Source organism: Caretta caretta, chromosome 8 (assembly GCF_965140235.1).
Source record: "Caretta caretta isolate rCarCar2 chromosome 8, rCarCar1.hap1, whole genome shotgun sequence".
Taxonomy (NCBI): domain Eukaryota; kingdom Metazoa; phylum Chordata; order Testudines; family Cheloniidae; genus Caretta; species Caretta caretta.
In genome coordinates, this window is record NC_134213.1 from 71,616,422 (window position 1) to 71,642,547 (window position 26,126).

At 40.0% G+C, this 26,126-nt stretch overlaps 1 protein-coding gene across 2 annotated transcripts in view; it reads right to left on the bottom strand.

Moving 5' to 3' along the window:
* Positions 1–5,507: 5,507 nt before the first annotated feature.
* Positions 5,508–26,126, bottom strand: part of PALMD (palmdelphin) — a 39,670-nt gene continuing 19,051 nt past the window's right edge. For both annotated transcript variants that reach the window (XM_048860124.2, XM_048860123.2), the window contains 6 exons: positions 24,656–24,786; positions 13,675–13,789; positions 12,546–12,579; positions 12,329–12,442; positions 10,175–11,275; positions 5,508–5,622 (listed from right to left, as the gene is read on the bottom strand). In XM_048860124.2, the coding sequence (XP_048716081.1) occupies positions 5,579–5,622; positions 10,175–11,275; positions 12,329–12,442; positions 12,546–12,579; positions 13,675–13,789; positions 24,656–24,786 (1,539 nt within the window). In that variant the 3' untranslated portion in view covers positions 5,508–5,578. The remainder of the gene's footprint in view (positions 5,623–10,174; positions 11,276–12,328; positions 12,443–12,545; positions 12,580–13,674; positions 13,790–24,655; positions 24,787–26,126) is intronic.

Sequence of the window (26,126 nt, forward strand, 5' to 3'; positions counted from 1 at the left end):
ATTGGTAACCTCATGGGTAGCAATGGTGGTCTTCAAGTGGGTGTAGGAATGGGAAAGAAGAACCACCAGCAGCAGAAAGGAAGGAGTGGGGCAACCCAAAAAAACCCCACCAAGCGGGGAAAAAAATAAGTACTTACCAAAAACCCTAGGTGTGGATACAGAAGGAAAGAAATAGCAGGAACTATACTGGGATGTGAGTATGGGACTAAATTGCAATGGAATATGGGGATTTCCAGTCTCGGGAGCTTTGGAAACACTGCTACCCTACTGTCATATGACCAGATCAGTTCTAAAGTCGCTAGGGACTCTGCATATAAATGTATTTCTTTACAGAAGAAAAACCTGTCAAACCAGATGTTTCACCGGGTTTTTATTCTTGTTTAATTATCAGTGTTGAGTTCTTTTGTATGGCTTTTACACTGATAGCTGTATGTGCTGTGTACTCTGATACCTCAAACATTGTCTATTCTGTCATGGAAATGTGAACACATTCTTGATTTTTTTTTTAAACATTAATATAAGTACTTTGAAATTAAAGTTTGTCTCTTGTCTTTTTAGTGGGATAAAGACACTTCAAAATAAAAGCAAGAGAATAGCTTAATTTAGAAAATTCTCCTTTGATCTGCTGCTGCTTTTCTCTGACACCACTTTCGTACAATTATGAATTTTATTTTCTAAATTAAAAATATTGTGTACGATTCCTTCCTACAAAAGAAAACCTATTCAACTTTTAAACCTTAAAGGTCTGTTTCTTTGTTTAATAATCTCTTGCACTACTGGCCTTCCCCAAAAAGGTTTCTAGGGATTGCTGCTCATGATAGTGAGACTAACCTCCTCATCTCAAAAGGGGGGAAAAAAATCACTGGATCATTCTGTTAACATTTATCACTTGGTGCGCCTTATTTAAAGTCTCTGCACAATGGGCCTAACCAACACCCAGTGAACCTGAAGCAAATACTCACCAGCAACTACACACCACACCACAGAAATACTAACCCAGGAACCAATCCCTGTAACAAACCCGTTGCCCTCACTCTCACAGACCTTGGGAGGCAGGCCAGTCCTCGCTTACAGACAGCCCCCCAACCTGAAGCAAATACTCACCAGCAACTACACACCACACCACAGAAATACTAACCCAGGAACCAATCCCTGTAACAAACCCGTTGCCTACTGTGTCCCCATATCTACTCTAGTGCCACCATCAGAGGACCCAACCACACCAGCCATACCATCAGGGGCTCATTCACCTGCACATCTATTAATGTGATATATGCCATGATGCCAGCAATGCCCCTCTACCATGTACATTGACCAAACCAGACAGTCTCTACGTAAAAGAATAAATGGACACAAATCAGACATCAGGAAAGGTAACATACAAAAGCCAGCAGGAGAACACTTCAATCTCCCTGGACATTCAATAACAGATTTAAAAGTAGCTATCCTTCAAGGAAAAAAAACTTCAAAAACAGACTTCAAAGAGAAACTGCAGAGCTACAATTAATTTGCAAACTTAACAGCCCCCCATCAATTTGGGTTTGAATAGGGACTGGGAGTGGCTGGCTCACTACAAAAGCAATTTTCCCCCTCTTGGTATTGACACCTCATCAATTATTGGGAGTGGACCACATCCACCCTGACTGAATTGGCCTTGTCAACACTGGTTCTCCACTTGTAAGGTAACTCCCTTCTCTAAGTGTGTCAGTATATTTATGCTTGTATCTGTAATTTTCACTCCATGCATCTGAAGAAGTGGGTTTTTACCCATGAAAGCTTATGCTCAAATAAATTGGTTAGTCTCTAAGGTGCCACAAATACTCCTTTTCTTTTTGTGAATACAGACTAACACGGCTGTTACTCTGAAACCCAGTGAAGATAGTAGTTTCTGAATTAATGACAATGGGTGTTGGACCAGGCTCAGCACAGGGAGGAGTACAAAACACTGCTCAGGTGTTATAACTCTGTTTAAAGACTAATGGACCATCCCATGGCAGCAGCAGAACAGATGGCCCTGGCAGCAGGTTTATTTCCAGAGCCATTGAGTGCTATTAGTATTCCTTTCCAATCATTTGGTAATCTAGCTTTAAATAAAGGCGGGTGAATTATTGTTGGGCTGTCTCGTTCTACGGCTATATCTTGCTATTAAATTACATTCAATCAAAATTATAACTAATTGATCATGGCACAGTCAAAACTCCCAGCTGAAGTCCAGGGGAATTTTGCCTGTGTAAGGGAGCATAGAATTAGGCATACTGATTTTTTTACTTCCTCCATGCCAGTCATTACATCAAACATGAACTACATTACTTTACTACCAGCATCAAATCCTGCTTCCTTACTCCTGTGTGGAACCCAATAGATTTCAGTGGGACTACTCCAATGAGAAGGTGAGCAGGACCCCTTCCTTCCAACTCTTTGTGGCACAAGATGTAATTAGTCACATGAATAGTTCCATTATGCTAGTGCATTTCTCCTTTAAAGCCCTATTCTGGCTCCACTTACACTGTGTCATTGATGTTAACAGAACTGCTCCCATGAGTTAGGGTTTAAGGATCGGTGCTTTAGTTACAAGTCATTTCTTCTGACATGCTGAAGTTCTGTCACCCTCCAATATTCCCAGAGAGGAAACGAAGCATTCCGAGGCGCAGTGTAAATGCACCTCCTGGGCCAATAAAGTCAATAGGGCCACAGTTCGCTCCTTAATGCAAAAGTCCTATTGCTGAAGCAGTGTTTCACCCTGATCTACTTTAGAGGAAAAATGAAGTGGTGAAAATACACACAAGTGATGCTATAAAGGTGGTGGAGACTGTCAATTCTCTTGACTATGAAAACTGTTCAACAGAACTTTAATATTGTATGCAGCGGGAGCTTGTACAGGTTGTTGGGTGTGGGGTTTTTTTTTCCCCTCCCCAATTTTTAGAACTGTAGATGGGGGGGCCTAGGTATGGGAGATATGTACTAAAGCGGGTCAATAAAAAGAAACTTATCCTAAAGGAGCCTATGAGAACTATATCAGAATATTAGATAAGCGAGTGAATAAACTGAATGTATTTCACAGATACATGTAGTGAAACTGGTATTTACTTAAGAGGTCATGGTTGAACTGACTGCGACAGCTTGACAGAGCTTCTATTTTCACCTGTACAACTTCACTAGGGTTAAGTTCCAAAAGTTTTTATTTAATGCTGCTGGGGAAGCTATGTACATGATCCTGTGTATGATTCTCCTCCCTCATCTCCCCCCCCATAGCAAGGAAAATCCCAGTCGTCTTTTAATGCCCCCCGTCCTGCTGCCCTTCAGTTTTGTGATGCACTGAGCTCTTCTGTGCTGAGATGGGGAGGAGATAAGTCACTGTAAAAACGATGCTACGACTGAAAAACTAATGCCGGTGATTGTTTTGCTAAGGAGAGTCTGGCCAGAGGTATTGAAGGTGTGGGGGCAGCATATTTCCCGCAGCTGTGGCAACACAGGAAGCCTGTGACTGAGGCATCGTACCACGCATTTCTCATGAATTCAAGCAATGTTTATGTTCTGTTGATCGATTTGGATTGTCTGAAATATATTTAAATTGGGCATTAATACTTGAGCATTTTCCTTACATTGTGGAAAAATACTTAAATTACAATACTTAATATACAGAGTCAGATACATCATCAAATGGCTCCTAGCCTCCTAATTTGCTTAATATGCACGGGCGGCATTACTTTAGGAAATGTTCCATCCTTTCTCTTGCTGCAAAGAGAGTATTTCTTTTCCTTCCAGGAGAAGACTTAAGAGTGGATCTTTAGGCCCTACCAGAATTCAGGCCTTGCTGAGTCTGTGGTCCTGGGCCACAGTGAGCTCTGTGAAGGCTGTCTGTCTGCTTGTGGGTAGGGGCGAAATCTACTGCTGCTGGTCCTTTTTTCCCACTCTTATCCTTTGAGAGGGGATGCATGAGGCCTGGAGGGGTCCTGTAGTCAGTCATAGAACCTCTCTCTCATTGCATGTCAGCCTGTTGAGGATTCTACCCCTGCTTAACCATGGGTATACTCAGCACCCCCACTAGCATTTGGACTGGTCCTGCATGGATGAAGTTGTCTTAGTAAGCAAACTTATCCCAGCTGTAACACTAAGTTAAACTTCTCCAGATTTAAAGTGAAGCCAATCCCATCCCCTTCTCCTACACACCCATGCCTCTGACTTCCAACTTCCTTATCCCAGAACTTTTCGGGGATGGTGAATGTGAGGTGAAAAGGAACCAAGGAGTCTCCCAGCACAGGAGGAGAAAGGAAGGGACTCCATCTTCTTAGGATGAAAATGCCTGAGAGAGAGAGAGTGTGGTACTAGGAGAGCTGGGGTGGTCAGATTAGAAGGAGAAAACGGACAAAAGGGAAAAGCAAAAAAAATAGGAGAATGTAAGATTACTAAAGATGGAAGGAGAGAGAAAACAATGCAAGTGGAAAAGAACTGCCACACGACAGCATAAACCTTATTTAGTTTTATTTGTTCATTTTCTTGCATTTGGCCAAGTTCTAACATTTGAGATTTTGCAGCCCTACCTTTTAAGCACCCATGTGTATCTCTCAAAAGGTGTTTGTGTCGGGTATGATGATGGCTCACTGCATGTGGGGCAGCAGGGGAGCTAAAAAAGCAGAGCTGGGCTTGCCAAGCACAATGGGGTGCTTTGTGTGAGTTGCACCTAAGTCTAGCATCAGATTTAGCACTAGCTATTGCCTGCTCACTGCCCATATGTAGGAGTACAGTTATAGAACGCCCACCCACAGCCAGCATGGTGACAGACCGTTACCATCTAATGAGGAAGAATTTGGATTTGCTTTTACATCCCTGCGGGGGCACAGCTGACTTGAAAGAGCCTCCTGCTAGGAAGCTACAACCTGAACTGTAATTATTGACTACAACATTTTTGAGCCAAGTCCTCAGCTGTTGTCAGTTGCTACCAATCCATCAGCGTCCAGTGGAGCGACATCTATTTATGCTATGGGAATCTCTCTGCATATTTACATTTCATCATATTTCTACCTTAAATCGCTGCTTTTTTCTTTTTTACATTAACTTAATAAACTTTCACTAGAAATACATTGCAACAGCATCTTCAATTGGGTTAGTTCACTTTCAAGTGTGTGCATGTGTCTGAAAAATTGAAGACTGGAATTTCCTCAAGGGGTGTTTAATTGCTTATCCGTGCTGTATTCATGGCAACTATTATTGTGTGTGTGTGTGAGAGCACGTGGGTGTAGGTATATATCAGTATGCTCGTATAGGGCCAAAGTTGACAGTTCTTATGTAGGAAAATTTCCTATTGATGTCAGTAGTAGTTTTATTTAGGTGTAAGGACTCCAGGATTTGATTTGCACTGTTTATCCATGCAGATGCCCCCTTATGTCTGGGAGGAATCCTAGTGAAGTCACTGGATTTCTGCAGAGGGACAGGGCTGCATATGTGTAATATGTAATACACACTTATATTTTAGAATAAGCAAAACACAAAGTCCGGAAAAACAGGGATAAAGGAAGCCTTAACTTTATTCTCTTTTGATTAATAAAGCCTAAATGTGAGTTCCATGTCATTCCAGCTGTTAAATCATCTTTTTCCCCAGCTTTGCCATTCTCATCCTCAGAGCTGTGGATAGAAAAGAGAACAGAAAAACCTCAGTGAATAGTATGATTAGCTTTCTGCTTCTGAATCAAAATCTCCTTGTTTAGAATAAGGAAGAATGTACTTACCCCGAATAGTTAGATCCAACAGACTAAGCATTATTTTAGTATTATAGAAAGAAATTAGTAGAAAGGATTAGTGCTGGTAATTTCACAGCATAGACAAAGTACAGAGAATGAATCCATTAACACTTTTAGAAGATAGCTGGGCTAAATTTCAAAGCTTATTAATTTTTTTTCTTTAATGTTAATTTAATGCAGAGCGAACAGCTGTATGATTCTTGATTTGGATAGGTGACAAGTTTAAAAGAAAATGTGAGTAATTAAACTAAACTCTTTGTTTATAGCCTTCACTTACTGGTTTAGTTTAAACTAGGGCTGTTGATTAATTGCAGATAACTCACTATTAACTCCAAAAAATTAATTGTGATTAATTGCACTGTTAAACAGTAGAATACCAATTGAAATTTATTAAAATTTTGGATGTTTTTCTACATTTTCAAATATACTGAGTTCAATTACAACACATAATACAAAGTATACACTGCTCACTTTATATTTTTTATTACAAATATTTGTACTGTAAAATGATAAAAGATTATTTTCAATTTACCTCATACAAGTACTGTAGTGCAACCTCTTTATTGTGAAAGTGCAACTTACAAATGTGGGTTCTGGGTTTTTCTTTTGCTGTTACATAACTGCATTCAAACAAAACAATGGAAAACTTTAGCGCCTACAAGTCCACTCAGTCCTACTTCTTGTTCAGCCAATCACTAAGCGAAACAAGTTTGATTACATTTATGGGAGATGCTGCTGCTGCCAACTTCTTATTTACAATGTCACTAGACAGTGAGAACAGGTGTTCACATGGGACTTTTGTAGCCGGCATTGCAAGGTATTTATGTGCCAGATATGCTAAACATTAGTATACCCCTTTGTGCTTTGGCTGCCATTCCAGAGGACATGCTTTCATGCTGATGATGCTCGTTTTTAAAATAATAAAAAAAATCCATTCATTAAATTTGTGACTGAACTCCTTAGGGGGAGAATTGTATGTCTCCGGCTCTGTTTTAATCTGCATTCTGCCATATATTTCATGTTTTAGTAGTCGCGGATGATGACTTGGTACGTTGTTTGTTTTAAGAACACTTTCACTGCAGAATTGACCAAACGCAAAGAAGGTACCAATGTGAGATTTCTAAAAATAACTACAGCACTCGACCCAAGATTTAAGAATCTGAATTGCCTTCCAAAATCTGAGATGGATAAGGTGTGGTGCATGCTTTCAGAAGTCTTAAAAGAGCAACACTCTGATGCGGAAACTACAGACCCCAAACCACCAAAAAAGAAAATCAATCTTCTGCTGGTGCCATCTGATTCAGATGATGAAAATGAACATGCATTGGTCCGCACTGCTTTGGATTGTTATCGAGCAGAATCCATTATCAGCCTGGACGCAATTCCTTTGGAATAGTGGTTGAAGCTTGAAGGGACATATGAATCTTTAGTGCATCTGGCATGTAAATATCTTGCTACGCCCGCTACAACAGTGCCATGTAAATGCCTGTTCTCACTTTCAGGTGATATTGCGAACAAGAAGCGGGTAGCATTAACTCCTGCAAATGTAAACAAACTTATTTGAGCAATTGGCTGAACAAGAAATAGGACTGAGTGGACTTGTAGGCTCTAAAGTTTTACATTGTTTTGTTTCTGAGTGTAGTAATTTTTTGTACATAATTCTACATTTGTAAGTTCAACTTTCATGATAAAGCGATTGTTCTACAGTACTTGTATTAAGTGAATTGAAAAATACTACTTTTTACAGTGCAAATATTTGTAATCAGAAATATAAAGTGAGCACTGTACACTTTGTATTCTGTGTTGTAGTTGGAAATCAATATATTTGAAAATGTAGAAAACATCCACAAATATTTAAATAAATGGTATTCTATTATTTAACAGTGCAATTATTTGCAATTAATTTTTTTAAATCGCTACAAATGTTTGCATGAGCCAAATTCACATGCCGGAAATTAAATGAAGAAAATGAATTTTTTTTAAAAAAAATAGAAGTTGTAATCCTGGGGCTAGACCCTATGGAAGCAGTAGACTGTAACTGTAGATTGGGGTCATGAGTACACCACCATTCTCAGAGGGAGGCAAGTATGGTTGCCATGTGGAAAGGGGAGGGGTCTGTTCTGCAATTCTAGTACTGCATGGGGCGGGGGGGATGTGCAGGAAATTGGTTCAAACCCATGGATCCCCAAATACATAGGCAGAGAACATGGCTCATGTGCCTCCGAGCTGTCCCTTACTACCGTTAACCTCTACAGCAATTTACTCTGGAGATTCTTCTCAAATTAATTTTGCCATAAGATATCTGTTCCCTAGTCTTATTTGCCATCCACTTCCCCTTCATTTTTAGCAGAGTCCCTGATACATGTTCTTCGTGTGCACATGCTACCATTGACTCCTCAGCCCTCAAGTGCCTAGTTGATTGTTTTCCTCTCTTTCCACACTGTAGCATCTGACCCAAAACAGGAGCTTGCAATGCGAGAACAATTAACGGTAATGTGCCAGATTCATCCGTGGGGTAACTCCATGGATTTCAGTGGAGTTACCAGGATGAACTTGGTAGTTGGATTTGAGCGAATTATTGATTTGTAAACAGTTTTTTTTCTTTCTCTAAGCAATAGCCCTTTGTAATACATTGTTACTTTGGATATAAGAGGTTTTCCTGGTTTTGTTTCCTTTTTAGAACTACCAGTATGACTACAAGGCTGTATGGAACAATTAGTCATTTCCTGGCTTTTTCCACCATCTAATAGGGCAAGGGGTGGTGACAAAAAGATGGGGGAAGGAGAGGGATGTGGCCCTGTTCCATGTTCCACTGGGAACTTAAAAATACGCTGTTAGAGATAGTATTTCACATAGGGGGTGAAATTCTGTCCCCAGTGAAGTCCGTGACAAAACTCCTATTGATGTCTATGGGGCCAGGATTACATCCAATGACCTGTTTCTCCTCTCTCTTATACAAATTTTAAATCAGTGGAATTAGGCAAAGATAAAAATGGTTTAAAAGAACTACATTTAAGGCTTGCCTTATTCCCACTGAAATAATTGTTAGTTTACTGTTAAAATGAGGCAGGACCAGCCTGTGAGTGTATTTCTATCTGCCAAAAGAAATTCAGCTTCTGAAAATGAAAGAAAAGTAAACTTTAAAATTTCTGGCTGCATGGTGCATGACCGCACCATGCCAACATGAAATAAGTGAATGCATCCTTTCACAATAGCTATGCAGAAGCTTCTCCAAGTACAGTGATACTCAGGCAATGTTACTTGAAATTGCTAGCTTGCTACAATGAAGTATCCATGTCCTGTGGAGATATTTACATTTAAATTGCTACTCCTTTCCTAACATTCTAACTATTGCTAGATCACCAGTGGATTGTTAGCTAAGGTCCAATCTTGCATGTCTTCTGCAATCAAAACTACTGGGAATTTTGGAGGGTGGGAGGGGTACAGGATCAGGATGCAATTGAATACATTTGAGTTATATTATGATGATGTCTTTTTCTTTTAAACGTAATATAATCTTTACCAGTTGATTGAAACATGCTCCTCTTATTCTTTAGATATATTTCACTGATAGCTAAATTATAGTATAAATATAAAACATATTCGCTTACTTTGATAGACAACTATTGCTATTTGAGGATTTCTTTTTAACATTTTTATAAAATTGTACACCAAGAAAGAGTGCAAGACTGTATATGTTAACAGATTAGAAAAAAGTAAGGTATTTTAATAAATAAAGACAGACAATACAGACAGACTGAAGTTAATATACAGACAGGAAAATGGCATTTTGTCATATTTTAAAAACTATAAAAATATCTAAATAAATCAGGCTAGAAAATACATTAATTTGCATAAACATAGTCAAGGCAAGGTAGGCAAAATTGATCCAAGAAGAATGTAAAGCTGCTTGCTAAACAGTCTTTCTAATTTAAGGCATAAATTAGATTATACAGGAAGTAGTTAGAACACAGGCACAGATATGTCCCAATAAGGAGATACATAGTGTAAGAAGCAATGCTATTAGTCACCCAGAAGCAAAGTGAATGTATTCTCATACATCATATGTCAAAAGTAGTATTTTAAATGGGCATTTCTAGAAGAATCAAGAGTGTTAAATTTCTGTTTCATTTTTTTTAATCTCTGAACATTATGGAAATAGGTTTTTGGAAATTAATTTTCAAAATGATCATTATTTCAAAATATGCCAACTAGAGCATTGCTGAAGGTGAAAAAAGCATTCCACAGTACTAAAAATTCAGATTAGCATATGTTAACAAATAAAAAGAGTAAAGACATTGACCAATAATTGTGTAATTGTCCATAAGACAGCAGAAGAATGGGAAAGTGAAAAGGATTGTTAGTTGGAAAAAAGAGTGATGCAATCAGTTGTTACATGAGTGAACAGCAGTGACATGATTTTCCTTTTTTATTACCTGTTAAAGAGGGATCCTCTGTACCGTCTCCAGATAGCTGGCCATCAAGATGAGTATGGTACATAGAGCTCAAACTTTCTTCTTGTTCTTCCAGTGATATGGAATTTTTGTGGGATGATTTATTCATGTTTCCACCTAGGTTGTCCTCCGGGATCCTCTGTGGAACTTCTGCTATTTGTTTGTTGGGTGGCTGGTAAACTTGACTGTAATGGCCTACAGGATGATACGATGGTCTCTCAGATTTGCTGTCATCTTCATCATCATCATCATCAATGACAACCAGTTCCGCATGGATAATTCCATCATATCTGGACAAGTTTTTGTTTGCTGCTGCTTCTTCATAATCATCTACATGCTGATAACCCATGAAAATCATTGTAACAGGTTCTGTATCATCCACATAACATGGCACAGCTTGAACAATGCTGTACCTAATGTCTTCATCAGCATCCTGAGTTACAGGAGACTTTTCACTGGTATCCTCTGAGTTCATAAACATTGCCTCACAATGACTCTCTCTTGTCTTCTGATAGGGTTCCAAATCCTTTTGTAGAACTCCTCTTTTGTCATTATGTATTATCCTGTTTTTTGGATTAATGTGTACCTTTCCCTCTTTTTGCTGAGACCCTGGAGAGGGAGACTTTGGCAGTGTTACTTTGGGAGGATCAAAACCATTTTCTTCATTATGTTGCCTGTTGCCTTTGTTATAGAAAGATTCATTTTGATGATTGCCAAGTTCATTAGTCTCTTTTTTAACAGTGTCTTCCAAATTTGGCCCAGGAACTAATTTGTCTTTCTGGGGAGTTGTTGGCCTATAAAACTGGTTTGCGTACACAGGCTCATGATACTCTGTAGGAGATTTAGCATTTTTTTCAGTTGCTTTTCTTAAAAGATCTTCCACCTCAACAGGTGCAAGCTCATCTATGCCATTGTGTGTTACGCTGCCGTTGGACCACGTTGCATAGACTGACTTCCTACCGTCATCATAGACTTTTACTCCTGTACTTTTAAACTCATCAGACGGAAGAGGTATGGTAGACAAAACTGTGCTTTCCCCAGTCTTCATGTCTTTCTCAACTTTAATTTCCATGGCAAACAATGCTGTTAAGAGAAATAAGAACTTAACAGTGATAACATAGTAGCTGCAACAAATATTTAGATCTTATCCTTATGATAGGTGGTTTGGATAAACTGTCAAATCTCATAGTCCAATTTTCAGCAGAGATTGTTGTCCTGTGCCACAGAATTTGGATCCTGAGTCTAAGGCACCAAAGAATGAGGCATGCACTAAGATTTAAGCTTTTGGTTCAGCATAGAATAGCAAAAATGGTCAACCTTGTCACTTGAATCCAGGTCTGGGTTCTGAGATTGAACCCCCACTTTATCCCCTGCTGTCCTCCTCAAAGTTTGAAGATATTAAGAAATAATATTTTGGTTGGGACTCATCTCTGATAGAAAATCAGCTGTTTGAGGCTCTAATATGCAACACCAAATGAGAAAGCCAGGTTAAACTTGAGGCCAGCTCCTACAAGGTGCCGAGCAGTGGGAGTCAATGGGAATTGAGGGAGTGTAATACTATGCAGGAGTAGAGTCTTGGTCTTAAACAGTGGGAGACAGGAAGCTTTGTGGAGGTCAGGGGATGGTTAGATTTGGGTTACTCAGCAGGCATAATTGCTCATGGAAAATGCATTATGTGGACTACTATCAGAACCAGATAGGGGTTACCTCAAGTACAGTAAGTCAGTGCTGGATGAAAGTGCTAGAAAACATGGGGCCTCATTCTCAATGGTACACCAGTTATACAGCAGTGCCACTCAACTGACTACAATGGAGTTTTTGTGTGTAAGTAAAAAGAAAAGGAGTACTTGTGGCACCTTAGAGACTAACCAGTTTATTTGAGCATAAGCTTTCGCTGTAGCTCTCGAAAGCTTATGCTCAAATAAACTGGTTAGTCTCTAAGGTGCCACAAGTACTCCTTTTCTTTTTGCGAATACAGACTAACATGGCTGTAACCTGTGTGTAAGTAAGAAGAGAATTATGCCTATTATCTGTAGTCTCTCGATCCTTTCCCTAAATAAGTTAGCTTTAATTTTTTAAGATTCTTATGAACCATTACAAATCTGCACTCTTTCTAAAGTTACTACCAATCTGTACCTCTTCTGTTTTCCTCATCATCCTCAGTTCCTGCCTGTCCGGCCCTTTTCAGTGCAGAAGGTCTGAAGGATTTTGGAAGGTCGGGTATATTGGTATATATGTAGTCCACTGGCTCTGTTAAAAATAAATAAATGGGAGATCCACAGTACTTTTCATTGGCTTCATGCAACAAACATTTAAAAAAAAATTTAATATAAAATGCTTCTGTTGAACATACCTTCTTGAATTCCTGCTTTAGCTGCCTTCACAGACTATGAAGAAAGAGCAACAAAATGTGATATGTGATTATTTCAGTTTTAAGAAATTAACTCAAAACACAGAGACTTTTCTACTGCACAACTCCTTAACTTTCTGTGTAGCTCAGTTTGAACTGGAAGATACCTGGAAATGAAAACAACTTCTCAACAGGACAGTTGCAGTGGTGGGGCAAGCTTTCCCACTCCACTCTGCCAGCATGCTTTATCTATCCCCTTAGAGTCTGGCTCCTGATGGCCTCTCTCTCACAGTTTCACGTGGCACTAGAGAACAACCCATAGTACTTCTGGAGTGTAGAGGACGGGGTGTTCTTAGTGGAGGGCCCTCACTTCAGGAATTACTTTTCTCCCTGGAGCTGACAAAGCCACCAGGCAATTGTGGCTGTGAGTAATCTCATTGAAGTCAGTGAGTCTATTTGCATGAGCAAGTGTTGTGCACTCTGGCCCCAAGTTTGTTGACTTTCAGGCATATTGCTGAAAATCTGTTTAAAGCTAGGGTTTTCCTGAAGTTATGGGTTAAGGCTTCTCTTTTATTTCAAGAGGGAGACAAGAGGGTTTTAAAAAATGCTGTTGACATTTTGCCAGCGTAGCTGACTAATGATTAATGGTACCATACAATTTTTATTGTAAGTGCACTTAGGCTCTATGACAGGTGAACAACATAGTAGAGCTGTAGCCCTGTCAGTCCCAGGATACTAGAGAGACAAACTAGTTGTCACAATATAGTTGCTTGGAGTGACCACCTCAAGGGTTTAGGTAGCTCAGTGTCCATGCTCGTTATTCATTCCTTGCCCTCTCTGCTGAGATTGCCTGCAAAGCTGCCAATTGCAGAGTGTGATTTCGTGATGTGCTGTAGATATTTTTTCCATAGAGTAATGGGCTGAAACCACCAAACTCTTTCCATATAGATCATGTAGCCATTGGGTAGTGTAATCTTTTGGTCACTCTTCTATGTTAGATTTGAACTAATGAGGCGAAATACCCCGTATCTCATTATCAGTCCCATGATCCATTCAATTCCTCTTTAATTCATTATTATAACAAATAGATTTTAGTAAAGAATCCTGTTTTCCGAAGTGTTGTAACACCAACCTTTAAGATATCTTCTGCTGTTCTCTCAACTGATTTAAGCTTCTTTAAAATTGCCTGTTCATTAACTGAGATTTTCATCTCTTCTTTTTCCAGAGCTTCAATTTCTTTCTCAAGTCTGCAAGTATAACATATTTTATATAACAATATTTAAAGAATAGGTATTAAAATGCAATTATGCTTTCAGTATATTTCCTATAGAGACACCGATGGGCCTGATTCCTCTCACACTTACACCATTTTTACACTGATGAAACTGATTTGCTCTTGATTTAGGAAGGTATGAAATCAGAATATGCCTGTTTGTCACAGATCTCTTCAGAGGATACTTTGAAAATAAGCAGATTAAGGCACTCTGGTAAAGTTTCTTTATTAACTTGTTTAGAAGAGGCGGGGGAAGGGGGCAGGCCCCTAAAGGATTTCTTCACCTTCAACTAAACTCTCTCATTATCAAGCATTATCACAACTAAAATGGTGTTCACCTCCCCATATAACAATGACTTAACATATTAGGCCAGTTCACAGACTGGGGTGAATGTGTTTATTTGCTCACTTCTTTGTTCTGGATCACCATTCTCCCATGTCTAGAACAAGCAGAGCGATTTGATTGCTTGGTGGGTAGGAAAGTTATAAGCAATTTACAAGATTATAATTAAGGGGCCAGATTCAGACAATTTTTACATAATGTGGATTAGTGCCTTACTACATAAATAGCGGCAATGATTTCAGTTGGACTTCTTGTGGAGTAAGGTGCTACTCTGTGTGAGTAAGTGTGGCAGAAGAGAGCTCCAAAAGAGTGGAGGAAGATAAGAGAGCTAAACTGCTGCCCTTGGAGATAAAATTGCATTTGTTCCTTGTAGCTGGCACACAGTGGAACTGGGATTATGAGCACTTCTTTGAGTTTTAAAACACAGCTACAAATACCTAAAGTTCACTTTGTAGGACTAAAGTAAACCAATAAAGTTATCTCATTATCTTTCTTCAGTGTAATTATTTCAATTTAGAAAACAATTGTTGTTACAAATCATAATTGTGTTGATGATAGTATTATACTAGCACAAATCCTTCCAACCAGTGTTAATTGTGTATCTGGCAAAAACAAAGCCACCCATGTACAAAAAACTTCTACAAAGTCTGGGATTAAAGCTTTACTTCTTTCACTTTCATTTGTTTGGGACCAAGTACAACTGATTTACAGTTGTGACAAGGGGTTTGGGGGATGAATGGTCTAACACTTGCTCCTCTGTATGTGTGTCCACAAGTGCACATATATATGAACATTTACCCTCCCCCCATCTCTGTCTCTCACTTTACAATCCACGAACAGGGTGTAACAATACCTGACTCCCAGGCATGTTACTGCATGAGGCTTGATTAATTGTGAAAGGAAGGGTGATGCATAAATGCAAAGTACTGTGATGATGGGGTTTTAGATGTGGCACACCTTAGTCCAAGTAGAGAACTGGATGTGTACCTTCCACAACTTTACAACATTGACCAGTTTTAAATAGATGGAGTCATAAAGCCATGTCCCGGCTATCAATGGTCTCTAAAATCCTCCTTCCTGCCATATGCCCTTTACCATTATAACTCAACATTGCTATACATCCTGCTCTGTGGAAGAAGTGCTGGCTCCACATCTCTGGAAGTCTCTCTTTTTCAGAAGAACAGTAATACGCCCAGAAATGCTGATTCAATGCACCAAGGACAGGCAGCACGGAAAGCTGAACAACATTTATTGTGCTTGCTGAGGCAGGGCCTCAAGTGTACAAGGTAATGTCCTCATAATTGCAGCCAGTTTGCAAGAGAAGCTTGTCAGCTTCAATAAGCAGGATATATGTCAGCGGGATATTAATGACATCCCCTTTCTGAACCTTCTTCTCACTTGGGTTAGGTGTTCTATAACAAGAAGGTAATTTTAAGGGACCCATTTATTAAAGGAAAGTGTCTTGGGTCATGCCTGGCTGTAACCAAAGGCCTCTGTAAGCAGATTAGATACAATGCAAGCATAAACCTAAAATACCACTGTGTTTTGCAATATTCCACGAATATTTAGTAAACTAAATTTGGGTATTAATAAGACAGTGTATCCATTACTGGAGATCCTACTATCTCCCTTCCAGATTTCAATAGTACTAACCCAAAATAGCCTCCCTGCCAGACATGTTGGCTGTCTGAGAGCTTTTAAAGCCTTTATTGTTACAGAAGAGGCACATTGATACCCAACTGAAAGAATTCATCTCTTAGTCTACGCTGGATTTCACCCTGTCTTCTTACTAGTTGTGTGTGGCCTCTCTGTACATCCTGTATATCTATAGGGAATCACAATTCTTTTCTCCCTCCCTCTCTCTTTTGTTGTTGTTATGCAGAACTGTATGTTACAGCTGGTCAAAAATGCTTCAGCACAACTTTTTACCATCAAAAATGCTGTTTTGTCAAAACTGAAATGTTTCACAGAAAGGGATTGGAGTTGAGGAAAACGTTGTCATGAAGGTTTTGAAACTTTGTAATTTTCTGTGAAAAGGAAGGCTTGTTTTCTCACCAGCCCTCTATATGTTACTGAAGCCCACAGCAGAGAACAGTAATTATGGTCCTAAGCTAAATCCATAGGTACATTTCCACTGGATTCATCGAAAGATTCCCCTTGACTTCAGTGATCTGGATCTAAAATAATTGCTTTTGCACTTGTTTCTATCATTTCATGTTTATGTATAAAACTTTTAGGGTCAGTTTGCAAAGAATCTTATACATTTGCACATTGAAGCTTGTAGGGATGCATTCTTGCAAAAGCCCTGTGCTGCATGTGTCACGTGCATAGCTGGAGAGGCTGAAAATTGTGCCAGAATAGCTTTTTGTAATTTATTTTTTTTAAATCTGATTTAGAAATGTTTAAATGTTCTATTTGGGGGAAAAAAAGTTCTGATATTTAACTATTTCCCATTCTTAGTGTTTATTTTTTTAAAAATACATATGCTGTGAGAGGAATTTGGCTGCTATGGGGTACTTATCTTTGGAGGTTTTCACTGCTTTGTACAGGTTTCAGGTGTAGGGAAGCTGGGCATATCTACTGATATTAAATACCTGGTGTGGGTATTTGTCCATCTGCCCTTGAGTAACATTCACGGCTCAAGGCAGTTTCCCATTTCCATCAGTAGATTAAGGCAGGATCTTTGGAACTGGGACTTCAAGTCAGAGAGTGCCCAATCAGAGCAGTGACTGACTCAGGAAACAGTACAGCACACAGCTGATTGCTGCTGCTTGCAGGGAGAGGCAGCTCTGCCTCACCTGGAAGAAAGATCAAGGACCCAGGCAGGAGTGGAAGAAAGACAAGAGTCTGGCTGGAGGATACCAGAAAGAGAGGAAAAGTCAGTTCGGGGAGGGCCAACATTTTAGCAGCTCTGGGCTCCATCTAGCCATAACTTCCCTTCATAAATTACAGCTTCTATTTTTCCAAAACCCTATTATCCGAACCTCCCCTTATCTGGGCCCCTTCCTTGTCCTGCAGCATGAGATGCATGCTGCAGAAGGCAGGTATCTCATGCTTGGGGACAAGGGATGGATTTGGATAATGCAGAGGTTCAAATAATTAATCAGAGACCCTGGGCCAGGACTGCAAAGAGGAGGACTAGACTCTGTGGCAGGGGAGCCACACTGCTGCTCAATGGCTCCTGTGGCAGACCACTGTCACAGGAATGAGTAAGTGGGGCCATTACAGCAGAGTTGCAGAGGGCTTCCTGGCTGCCACCAGGCTGGGGACACCCAATCCCTGCAGGTGCAAGGTGCAGAGAAGACTGCAGTCCTGGTGGGCAGAGCAGAAACCCCTGGTCAGGACGGTGAGGAAAAGGCAGAGGATAAGCCCCAGGCTGCAGGGGAGGCCACTCAGCTGCTGAATGGCTCCTGCCCTCTCAATGATCCAAATTCCTGAGTATCTGAATAAAATCCATATTCCCATTGCTATTTGGATAATTGGGAGTATACTGGATATTCCCAACTGCCTGGATGGTGCTTGGTAACATGTTGTTATTTGTAATCTTTTTTAAATAAGTTGTCTAGCAACTAATTCTACCGAGAATGAACGGTTTTTGCAACCAAGCTGTCCAGTTAAGTGACAAAATATGTCTACCTGATTCTGCAGCCAGTTTGCACCCTCAGCTGAGAATGTGTGGCTTTATGCCCTGTAACCTCTACCATGTAAACAGAGTATTATGGGATAGATACTGTGAATGCTATTCCGGCTTGTAACCTGAGTGTTGAACTACTCGCCTGCAGTTTTGGCTCAGGTCACTGTTAATTGTTCAGTATTGATACAAAGAACGGAACTCTCTCTTTTATCTAAAAAAGCAGAAATCCTGCTTGTGTACTGGATGATCAACAGGTACAAATTAACCCTGGAAGGGACCTACTGGGCACTCCAAAAAAGAAATGGTTCAAACTGGAGGCCCCGTAGTGGGATGAGAGGGAAAGATGCATGCATTCACTATGAAATCTGCCTGCAACTGCAGAAAGAAACCAGGAGCTAAAGAAATTCCTTAAAGGAATTTACATGTTTTTCTTTAAAAAGAGTGAGAAAGAAAGAAGCACAGAATAACTCACCCCTTGGTAGTACATGTGACAGCCACTCTCCAGTTTGACATTCAGATGAACAGTAAAATTCTTTCTCTGGGATTTTCAATAATATAGTGTTACTCAGTGGCAAGTGTGCACATGAGCAGTGTATCTGTCTTCTCTTTCAGAGCTGTTGGATAGGCAGTTATAGCACAGTGGTAGGAAGCAAAAAGAAAAGGAGTACTTGTGGCACCTTAGAGACTAACCAATTTATTTGAGCATGAGCTTTCGTGAGCTTTTCGTGGTAGGAAGGTGGGCTATTGGAACGGACATTACACTAAGATTTGTAAGACTTAGGTTCAACTCCCTGCTCACACGCTGACTTCCTATGTGATCTTGGGCAAGACACTTAGGCCCAGATCCTTAAAGGTATTTAGGGGCCTAACTCCCATTGATTTCAATAGGAGTAAGGTGCCTACATCTTTTTGTGGTCTGGGCCTTAATCTACCCCATGCTTCAATTCTCCATCTGTAAATGGGGATAATGGCTCCCTACCTCTCACAGGTATTGCGGATAAAATCCATTAATGATTGTGAGGTGCTCATGTAAATAGTTAGGTGTTTCTTGTATATTAAGGTCCTGAAAACCTTTAAAGCATATCTAGATCTCCGCCAATGGTAGACAGAGCTATTACACCTGTATAATACAGAACAAAGGGCCTGGGAAGTCTGATCAGGAGTAGGTCTTGCTATATCTTTTAAAAAGGTATAACTGTGCTCACCTGCAAGCACTTACCAGTGTACGGGAAGGTTGGACCATAGCCACACCCATTCTGGCCTGGTTAGTGCTAGGAGGTCACTATATTTTGTGTTCCTGTGCGCAGACAGCTGAACTACACCTAGCAGGTGTGGTGAAATGATGGGAGTTTCTTACACTTTCTCTCCTCTTTGGCACACCCACACAAGGCCATCTATAGATCAGCACTAAGATGGTGAGGCTTTCACTTGCAAAGATTTTAATGCTTTTATGCTATGTTTTGCTCTGCATGGAGTTTTAGCTTGTTTCAGTTTGATCAAACCCCAACTATTTTGTGGTATTAGAATTTGATGATATTCAGATCATGCTTTCAACAGCTAACACCATCTCATTATACCTTTGTACTTCCTGGAGTGTTACTCATTTCAGCTTGATTCCTGTTTCTTGTCTTTTAAGTTCTCTGGGAATTAAATTGCATTATGTCAGACCTGGGTGTGACTCACTAGGTACCTTTGTATTCACACCCTACACACTATTGCAATAAATATTTATACAAAATATGCCTTGTGAGGTATCCTTTGGCAAGTTACAACAGACTGGTCAATGATATCATTGTGAAATGTATGTGCCAAGGCTGAGTGTGGATGGCTTCTGATATTAGCTTGTAAAGTCTGTATCTGAACAAAGTAGAAAACATGTCTGCCCAGGAGTTGAATACAAACAAAGCAGGGTTGATCAATGATGATGGGATTGTAATTTACGTATGTGGTAAACAAAAGGAAGGACAATTCCCAGTCATTTGGCATGGGGAATTGCTATAGGGACAGTTGCATTGTAAAATGGCAGCAGGACCCATCACATTGGAATACACCAGGGGACACCTTAATCAAGATGCAGTTGGTCTCCTGGAGGAGACAGCAGACTGAACCCCAAGGGATCAATTTGACCCTGGAAAGAAAGGCAGACTTTGAGATATAAGGACACACACAAAGACTATCATTCACTTGAGGAGACAAGGAAAGCCAGGGCCTGGTTATGAGCTAATCAGCTATTGCTGGAAAAGGAATATTAGTGGGGAAGCTACCTTAAATGAAGACTACAGCTTGCTAAATTAAGTCTGTGCCCTTTAGAAAGTGTATTCTTACCATTGTTTGTTTGTAAACCTTTTTACCTTTATTCCTAGTACTTGGTATCACTTAAACCTATGGCTTTCTGTGGAATCTTGTTTTACCTTTACTATAAACCAGTTCAGTGCTGTGACTGAAATAAGAGTGTCAAATACCAGCTACATTAATGAGCTGAAATGTATTGACGGTTTAAAGGAGCAACAAATGTAGTATTTTCAGTGAATGTGCAGTGATGGGGCTGTGCATTGAAGAAAGACATCTCTGAGGAGCTCTGGAGCTGGAGTTCACTAACTTTTGCCTGCTAGGCATGTGAAGATTGGAAGAGTGTTGAGATGGCTAGTGAGGAAGACACATTATGGGGGCAGGGTGGGAGCTGACACACACTCTAATCTCGAGCAAAACCCACTCCTCCTGAGGCAGAGAGAAAACACAATGGCTCAGAGCTCTGGGCGTCCCCCGCAGTATTTTACAATGGTTCTAAATGTAGTTCTTTGGCTGCCAAATGTGTTAGCTTAAAGAATGTGAGTTATGTGAAAGAGCTGTGTGTGTGATTTCTTCTACACTTGACTTCGCTTATATCTTTTGGGAGATATTTTTGCTGAGTAATAGCACTGATTCCTTTCTACATTCGTTCAAACACAGCACATTCAAAACCAAAACTAAGTGATATTTACTGACACTCATTTCTATTTAAGTAGCATTACATCATAACTAGATCTTCTCACTTTAAGAAGAGTACAGTGACTGTCTCTGTGTTGCATTTCCCTTGGCAGTTTTATACTCATGCCATTTGTGTCAGGCTCTCTTTGCACTTCAGTTAAAGCTAGGATATTTTGTATGTGCATCAAGAAGTGGAAATCATCTGGAGGAGAAAATGATCTAAGAGTGCTTGCAAAGAAAGGTCAAAGGGAAGGAGAAGTTAGCTGGGCAACAAAATTAAGTAGATGACGCAAATAATAATAGCACAGAGCTGAGAAAATGTCCATATCGCACTGCAAAAGGTCACCTGCCACAAGGGTACATACAAAATCAGCAACAGTTCTGGGTTCCACTATTCATGAATAGCAAAATGAAGTAGACTAATATGAAGAGAGGAAGCTTTTAATGTTGCGGGGCAGTGGACATTTCAGATGAAATTTTCATCCTGAGTTTAACTAAGCTTCTGATTTTGCATTTGTAAATGACTGTGGGAGCAACTGAAATAATTTTGCAATCTAAATAACTGATTTGTGGTCACAGTCAGGTGCTTAGACACCCACGGCATGTTAATCATGCCTGTAAACAACTGAAGGCTCAAATTTGCTTTTACAGTTGCTCGAACCTGAAATGTACAGGCACAGAAATAGAAGTTAGCTTTTAAAAAATTGGCTTCCCGGTATACGGGAAAACACTGTGTGTTTGGGGAAAGGATTTTCAAATAGATCTTCAGTGAAGATAGAGTGGAAATAATTAAAAACTCTCAGGCTAAAATTCCACTAGGAATTTAATGGATATTTGTATTCTGTAACTAAGCTATTTGATTGTTTTCTGCATATAAAACTAATGGAAAACTATCAGAGATGGGCTAGGGACAAGAAAGTCTTTGGATCAGTGTTGGAGGGTTATGCTTAGGCTCAGGTTCAAGGTTGAATTACATCTAGATTATGGATTAGATGACACTTATATCTATGAGCTGGTTTTATGCAGTTTTATTTCCAAATGGTAGAAAGCTTGCCAGCAGTGAGATTTTTTTTTCAACATCTCTGGGCCAAACCTCATGAGAATTATTGTTGCTGTAAAGCTTTGGCTACATCTGAACAGAATCACAAACTAGGCTTTGGTAAAAATATGATCTAGAATGCAAAAAAGTGCCTAATTGACCTTGGAGCTTAATGGCCATATTTTTAAATTATAGGCATTTAAAGATGCAGATAGGCACTTAGTGGGATTTTCAGAAGTATCTAGGTGCTTAACTCCTATTGAAGTAAATAGGAATTAGATGCCTAGGTACTTCTGAAAATCTCACTAAGAGCCTACCTGCATCTATGTGCCTAAGTAACTTTTTTGAAAATGGGACTTTGGAGCCTAAGTCACTTAGGCACTTCTGAAATTTTTACCCCTGGTCTACTTTTGTATTCAACCTGGAATGAAAAGTAGGGGCTCTGATTCTAATCCACCTCCCTGAAATACAAAGAAGTATTTAGTTCTGTTTTGGGTGTTTTTTGGAGGGGAGTGGTTCTCTCCTTTACAGTATGTTGACTTTATAGTAAGAACAATGACAAGTGAGATGAAATAGAAAGGTTCCATATGGTGCAAAAGAAAGTGTACGATCAGTGTATACAACCTCCTGTCCAGGAGGAAATAATGGCTATATTTTGAATAAAGGCAGCATCCAAGGACAGTATGTACTCTGTAATGAGATCCTGCAACATCCTTAACAGTCCTTAGGAATTAAGCATCGTAAGAGATACAAAAATATCATCACTACACAGGTGATTCTAATAGGATTTAACCTTATTAGAAACCTGGTTAAGTCAATTTTAAGAATGTAGTGTCTTTTTTTTTTTTTAAATGCAATAGTCTGACCATTTATTATAAGGATTTAAAAACTTGCTGTAAGCTTTGAGCTAATACTGTAGGAGTTATTTTGATGCTCATTCTAAGTCCTCTCTATTGACAGGATGCAGGAGACCTGCAGCAACTGTTGCCATGAGACCTGCCAGATACTATGACTCAGGCACTGAGAACACTTAAGGTACCTTCATCAGGTGACAAATTGGATTTATACTCTGGAGTTACAGTACTTTCCCGCTGGGGTGCCTGGGTTTCCAAGGCATTTAATCTGTCAGGAGTTCAATAACTCTCAATTTAGCTCTACTACTATTCACAGAGCTGCAGGATAAGGGCATTGTTCTTTATTTAGGTGCCACTGAATGAATTTGAAACAGTGTAGAGGACTGCTGCAGGGAGGAGAAAGGAAAAACACGAACAGTCTTGACCTGATTCTATGGCTTTAAAAATAGCATTTTAAAAAATTGCTGGGGAGGCTAGGTTGGGGTTTGTTTTTTGTTTTTTTTCTTCTCTTCCCAAAGGCTCAAAGTGGAGTTAGATGCCCCATTCCTCCTGAAAGTCAGCAAGCCTTGGAAAAAGTCTCCTCCTGGTATATCCGAGAAACAGGATTCCTTGGGGCTTTAACAGTAGGAGAGCAGCTCATAGCATGCTGTGTGTCCTCTGCTTGGTCCTGAGCCTATCCTTCCCTCTGTGTGTGTGTGTGTGTGTGTGTGTGAGCAATATTTGAAAATCACATTGTCAGTGGAATACACTGATGCATTTTACCTGGGTCTTCATAATTACAACCAGCGAGGCAGCTATACCCTTGTCACCACAACAAAGCATTCCACTGATGTACTCAAAAAGTGATTCCCCTTGAGAAAAGTGCTTCACGGAAGGAATCAGTCTAATTATGGGACACAAGCTGGCACAGCAGTGCAGCCCATCAGCAAATAAATATCACTTGTACCAATAAGACAAGAAGTAGAGAGGAGGTGGATAGGAGATAATCTTGACGACAATTTAGCCAAAGGAGTGGGCGGAAGAGGAGAGCTGGGGAAGAGGACTCTCCAGATGAAGATGCTGTTAAATTAAAATAAGGTAGGAAGAAGCTTCATCAAGGCTCCAGGGACAAGGCAATTTTGTGGATCTAAAGAAACAGCTCTTCATCTTTGCTGTAGTCCTCACTCGGCAAATGTCGGTACTGCTAGCCACAGAGGAGTGACAACATGTGTACAGTACAAACCCCACAGCCGTCAAGAAGTAGTGAATGCAGCTAACAATCCTGAAGAACATGCCTGTGATCCAATAGGTCCACCATGTCTGAATCTGTTTATGCAGCTTTAAAATAGCTATATGTGGTGGAGAGCCAAGCTGTGAGATTTGTAGAAACACTGGTATGACGTGGTAGCAAAAGGGTAAAAGAAGGACTCTGCAGGAGGGTTCTGAGGATTAAATTTAGGACGTGCTTAACACTATAGGTTATGAGTGAAAGCATGACTGGAGATAATCACAGGACACGAATGCTTACATGACTTAGAGGTACTATACTGTGATGTGGAATGCTTTGCAAGGGGTCAAGTTTTGAAGGCTACATGTTCTTTAGCTAAAATTAAGAACTTATTGGTTATCTTAATTTTAAGTGTGCATTATCTGACTTACTAAAATATTCATTCAGCTGCTGGCATCTCTGAGCAAAAACCACATGCTGGTGCTTGCCTCTGTAGAGTACAGGGAATAGTGAATTTGGAGTCAGAAAAACAAATCCTTTAGGGGTATTGTATAGATTTGAGGAATAATGACTTTCAAACCCACATGCTATACTTCTGATAGTTGTAGGAGCCCTTAGAATATATTAAAGACTGTCTTGCACCCTTGGAATTTAATAAAACACTGCAAATTATTAGCCTTAGCTGATACTTCATTTTACCTGTAACAATGGAGGGTGGGACCTCTCCTTTTCTTCATGCTTTTAAGAATGAATCATTTTAATGACTACAGAGGGCCACAACAAATTTGTGCTGTACCTGAGGATGCTTTGTTCCAGCTCGTTGGTCCATTCTTGGTCTTTCTTATTGTGCTTTTGCATATTTTCTTGCTCTTTTGGAGTGAGAGCACTCAGACCATCCAAGAGCCATTTCTCCCGAAGGGCCTTTTTCTAATTTCAGGAAAGATAAAGACAAGTGTGTTTAAAAAATGCTAATCAGTAACTTTGCTTATCTGCTTCCTAGACTGTAAGCTTTTTGGGACAGGGACTATGTCTTTGTATGTGTTTGTACAGCACCTAGCACAACGAGACCTGATGGGGGGCATCTGGACTCCCATAATAGAAATATAAATGAACAAGAATAAACTGTTGTTATTCAGTGATTGGTTTAACAATAGAGTAATTAACAGCAAAACATTTTCATTATCAATCATTCTGCCTTTACAGATGGGCTGAATTAACAGGCAAGCAGACCACATGTCACTTATTAGCTGTGATGGTTAACATTTGTAAACTGACCCAGTGTTTGAAATTTTTTGTTTTACTCTGTGCTGCATTAAAGCATAGGTTCTATAGGCTAATGCCTAGAGCCCCAGCTTACTGAAGTCATGCAATTACATCTGTGTATATATATCTTTTTATTTTTAAATGACCATTTCCAGCCAGGATCATTATAAAGAAAACTTTGAAACGGTCAACAAAGTGATGACTGCCTGAATCTGCAGACAGCCTGAAACAATAGCTCTGAGAGGTGTCACTTGCTCACTTGGAGGTTGAATGTGGTACAAGAGTGGGGCTGCAGAGGTGGAGCTATGATGTAGGGGAGTGGTCTGTATCAGGGCATGCCTAGAGTCCCAGGTTGCCTTGCCCTTTTCTCATTGTGTCAGTCTTCTGCTGTGTGTGCAAAATTCCTGCTGCAAGGGTTATTTAGAGGAGCTCCTAAAAACAGTAGGAGAATTGTTACCTGCTCAGCTTTCCCAGTGCAGGACTGGAAGGACTGAATTATTAAAGCAGACCCCAAGATAAGACATGTGGGACTCTTCAATACCAACAGTGTAAGCCTACCTGAGTTATTACACAGACCTAGGGGGAGGTGGTAGGATTCCTGAATTTAGAAGAGGAGGCCTGCCTGAATTAGGTCTGCCCTTCTTCTGGGTGCTGAGGCGTTAGAGAGTTTGGACTCTGTATGAGAATGAATACATAAGTCCCAGAAAGCAGGAATCCTAGCCTTTGAGTACTCTGGTGCAGGAGTAAATCACTACAAGACAGTAAAAGGGTAGTGGGCTGTGAAGGGGCATGCTTGCGGGTGGTGCCCCATCATAGCCTCCTGAACGTAAGGCTAAACCTTAAACCCCTCAAAGATAAAACCACAGCAGTACAGATGGAGACATCCCAGTCCCTGTAGAATGAAGTGGCACTCATGGCTGGTTAAAGAGTGGAACCATGCATTTGTGGTAGGTGTTTGGACTTTTGCACCTGTTAATGAGCGTTACTTAATTAAAACATAAGCC